Source organism: Atta colombica, unplaced genomic scaffold (genome assembly GCF_001594045.1).
Source record: "Atta colombica isolate Treedump-2 unplaced genomic scaffold, Acol1.0 scaffold146, whole genome shotgun sequence".
In the NCBI taxonomy this organism is placed as follows: Eukaryota; Metazoa; Arthropoda; class Insecta; order Hymenoptera; family Formicidae; genus Atta; species Atta colombica.
Window position 1 is genome coordinate 912,126 of NW_017259235.1, and position 4,970 is coordinate 917,095.

Consider the following 4,970-nt stretch of genomic DNA (forward strand, 5'->3'; position numbering starts at 1 on the left):
TTTAAGTATTGCTATGTGCTTGTATAAAAATTATATAAAATCAATTATGAAAAATGAATATATCGACACATGATAATTTTAATGTTTTTCTATCGAATTTAACAGATATTAATTCATAATATACTTGATAACTGTCTTCCTTAATAAAAATTAAATTAAAACTTTGAGCCAATATCATTGAATAAATTATTTTATTTAAAAAACTGGATATATATATACTGTGTATATATATTAGGTATGGGAAAAAGTTCGTGGTGTTTTTCCCGTTAGATGGCATTAAAAAAACGCCACGACTTTTTCCCATACCTAATATATATATATATATACATACACATATATATATAAATACACACGCGCACGCACGTGTACACACACCCACACACATGCGCGCGCGTGTGTGTACAGCATACAATTTGCAGCGTTAATTGTTTAGTCACATATGCATACATTTACACACGCACGCTCACAGACGGATATACACATAGAAAGAGAGCCGAAAGATATTTTAAAGTTATTAACTTGCATATGTATGTATATTTTATAAATGTATCTTTTATGTTAATACTTTTCACAAGATTTAAAATTAGCTCCTTAAAAATTAATGCAAGAAACATTACGAAAAAAAAAAAAAACGAAAAAACGATGTACGTACTTTTACATTATATAATTGTGGAATGTGTACTTATGCTTACTGCCATATTCACATGAACGCGCACATATGATACAAAAAAATACAATAAAGCTAACGTGTTTAACTTAGGAGACAAAATATTGATTTAATCATAACTTTATGATAAAAATAAAAATATTTTGTTTGTTATGTACAAAAATAATTATGTATAATATCTAATGAGATAACATTTCAGATCTTGTGCAACAATGTTAAATACATATGAAGATTACAAGTGAGAAAAAAATTCAGTCATAAATGGTGACAAATACAATGTCTGTATCGCTTAAAAATAATAACAGTAATAATAATAATAATAATAATAGTAATAATAATAATAATAATAATAATAATAATAATAAAGACACAAAGAGTTTTAATACATGTTTCGTTAACGTATATGACATTATTAAAATTTCTACCTTTTTCTACCTATTTCTAGCTCTTTTATTGCTATTTTTTTTCGCGCTATTTCCAGATTTATTTTTATTGGAATCTTTACTATTACTATGACATTCTTTGACAGGTGTTGTAATATGTTCTAAATTTCCATTGGACATTGATCCATTTGAAAACTGAATCGAAGCATTGTCCGAGCTATTAAGAGTGCCACTATTTTGGACATGTCCGCTTTGAATAGAAGTATGATTTTTCCCACTAGCTTCTTTGTTATTACTGGAAGGAATTGCATTTGAATTGCCAAAGTTGCAATTGTCCTCACTGCCACTATTTCCAATCTGAGACTCTGATTCACTGTATCGTTCAACTGGAAACAGGGATCTCATATTAACGGTATAACATGCATGCAAATCGAAAGAAAGCAAGCAGTGGAAGATAGATATCGATTTATAGATCAAGATATGCGGTTGTATAAGCGAATGTTGGAAATACAATTTTTTCTCGTGTACCGACCATTACATCTCATATTTCTTGTATCATAAAATTTTAAACATTTGTGTAAAAGGAATAAATATTCCTTTTTAATTGTATTATACTATATTATATCTATCGCTATTATATTTGCAAGATACTAATTGACATTCTCTCAAAGGCATGGTTACTTAAGATATACATGCAGCATTATTTACATGGAAGATTAATTTCTTTAGAGGAAAATGAAGAGAGAAAAAAGCAATTTACATCGTAATTTCTTATATATTAAATATTTGTATACTACTAAGCAAACAGATATGCCGCAGCAAATCTATTTGGATAATAAAAAAAACTTTAGCTAGCGTTACGCATAAAATCAATCTGCATTAAGCGACACTTTACATTCGTGGATGAACATAATTGTTCATCCACGAATAATTGTAGGAACAGAATATGTTTCTATATGTATGTAATTTTCGTTTCATCGAGAATATTAATTGTTCTACAAGATATCTGTCAGATGCTAGCTCTAACAATCTTTCAGACGTGAAGCAATCCAAACAAGAAAATCAGTGTGCAAATACATCTATTTATAACATAATAGTACAATAACATAATATCAGGGAACAATTTCAATCAAACATAAACAACTACTAAACATATTTATAAAATAAAAAATGCTATTTTTCTACAGAAAAGAGAATAATAAAGAAAGTATACAAAATACACAAGAATAGTATCTTTATAAACAAATATTATCATGAATATCCATTGAGGTCCTTACTTTTTTCTTGTGTGTTTTCAACGAGTCCGCTAACTGCCTATAATAGAAAATAAAATAAATTAATCCAACAACAACATTTTAACAAGATTTATATATTACATGTCTCTCAAGAATATATTAGAAAAAACAGAGTATATAAAATTTGAACTTGATCTTATAAATAGCAAATTTGTATTACATATATAATAAAATTCATATACACAAGAAATAAAATTTCCTTAAATAGATGTATTTACTTACGGCCATGGAAGTAATGGAAGATTTAGAAAATAATCTTTCTGCCTCTTTAAATTTTCTATTACGCTTATCAGCTTTACTGTTAGTATTTTTGTTGCTTGATAAATATCTATCCCAACCTCTTATTATGTTTCCATACAATTGAGTATCCTCTAAATAACTTCCCTCAAAGGCATATATTTGACGTTCCAAGTTGGCTAATGTCTCCTACAAAAATTAATTTTTGTGAACATTTACCTGATAGTATCTATATATTGGTTGGCACAAATCATTATTAGTGATTATTACAATTGCTGTATTTCATAACATGGCAAAAATATCGATCAGATATTTTTCGCTTTTACAAGATTAATTGAATTCAAATTTTTTTTTCAAATTACCCAACCTTCTTTTCAAGTATCCTCATAACCTCAATCGCAAGAAATCGACTGTAATTATTTTTATATTTAAAATGGAACAATTGAAACGTGTTGAAAAATGTGCATCTTGCAAACATACATGTAAGCATGTAATGAAATTCAACGTAATAATATTCGTATACATAAAAATTGATTTCAACATGGGTACTCACAGCGATCTCGGCCTTGCGTTTCACCAATTCCGCCAACTCCGCTCGCAAGTCTACTGGAGATTTCGTGGACATGTTTTAAATACGTGAAAAATCGTTTAAACGATTATGACATTCATAAAATTAACGAATTATAAACGAGCTATAAGATCGAATTGTCGACACTACGCCTCCAATAACCAGGTGTTGTATGCATGTCAATACACGTATGTACATTTGTACGTATGTGGTAGTATGTAAGTATACGTATGTATACACACACAAATACGTAAACAAATGTCTACACCAACCTAATTTCTACAATAGATTTTTAAACCTTAAGCCGTAAGAAATGGACGAATCACAGTTAATTATTCTCCTCGCACTCGACTGGAATTGGTCAATTTCTTACGGGTTAAGGCTTAAATCACCTATTGTAGATCCGAACTAAAGTAAGTTTGAACCATAAGTTCAATTTTCGCCGTTTATAATTACTTTATGTTTTTTACGCTATTGTTGCTACGCCGAAACATGGTGGACCCACCATGGTCGAATCCAATTTGCTGGCTCATTTTAGCTTATTCTAAGCTTTCATATAGTACGTATATATAGCTACATATAGCAAAAGTGTTGCTGTAGTTTACATCCACTTTGTCAGAGGGCAGCACTTTGCGGTTACAGGTTATGGACCATCCTCTCTCAGTTTTCTCTCTGGTAAAGTCTTCCTCGGAGAGAAAAGCAGGATGAGCGGAAAGCATAGCACTTGCATAAAGCCGGTTCTACATTAGTAGTTGCAAGTTTGTTGCGACAGTCAATATGAAGCGTTGATTTGAAAATGCAAGCTTCAGATTGATTGTCGCAACAAATTTGCGATCAGCCTTCAACTAATGTAGAATTGGCTTTATGCAAGAGTTTGTGCTTCTCGCTGAAGTTTGGTACGTAGCTTTGGTTCATAAATGACAATATTAATGAGCATGCGCAGTTGTAAAATGTTATTGAATTATCATTTTCCAACTTATCGATATAAAAAAACTTTGAAATTAAATAAGAAAACGAGACTTAAACGATGATTTTTGTTCTCAGAATATATTCTACGTGTGAAAATACACAACTTTATAAAATTACAGGAAAATCGGAGGTGGAGGCATTATACTGCATATTTATTTTTAATTATCCAAGTAAGATTAAATATTTAAGTAAGATTAAATATTTAAATATTAAATAATAGTGTGTACATACACACACCACACACACACACACACACACACGCGCGCGCGCGCGCGCGCACATACATTATGTATGCATAATTGCGATTTTTCTATTACGCATCAACTGTTATATTTGACGAATTTTAGTTAGCGCAACTGGAGATGTATTTATAATAACCGTTATGTTGTACCGTTGTAAATGCCATAAGCAGTACGTATAATATATACATATATGTATGTACATATATACAGGTATCACGATGGAAGAATCTCTTCCACGCGACATATACGTATGTATACAGAGTGGACTGAGAAAGTCCACGCGAATATATTTTGCTTCGTGAATTATGATGATTAGATTAAAGTACATATATAAAATAATCTTATGTATCGCGAGAATTAAATGTATAACGTAACCTCAATTTTTTTACAATGTAACGGAATAACGAGCGATGTAATTACAAGTGTATGAGGAATGGGAGTCGAGAAGTTCCGTTACACCGCGCGACAAAAAAAAACATGTAAATATTTCGCTTTTTATATTTATAAAGTAATTTCATTTCGTCAATTTTATATATATCGTAATTGGTGTATTCTATATTTAGAATATATGTATATACTACATCTAATACATATATATATATATATATA

General features: G+C 30.0%; 1 protein-coding gene across 1 annotated transcript; it reads right to left on the reverse strand.

Moving 5' to 3' along the window:
- Positions 1 to 1,098: 1,098 nt before the first annotated feature.
- LOC108685146 (chromatin modification-related protein MEAF6) lies at positions 1,099 to 3,401 on the reverse strand. Its single transcript, XM_018189809.1, has 4 exons — positions 3,136 to 3,401; positions 2,568 to 2,771; positions 2,328 to 2,364; positions 1,099 to 1,436 (listed from the first exon to the last, which is right to left on the reverse strand). Exons 1-4 carry the CDS (start codon positions 3,205 to 3,207, stop codon positions 1,099 to 1,101), a joined length of 651 nt encoding a protein of 216 aa, XP_018045298.1. The 5' UTR covers positions 3,208 to 3,401.
- Between the last annotated feature and the right edge of the window lie 1,569 nt (positions 3,402 to 4,970).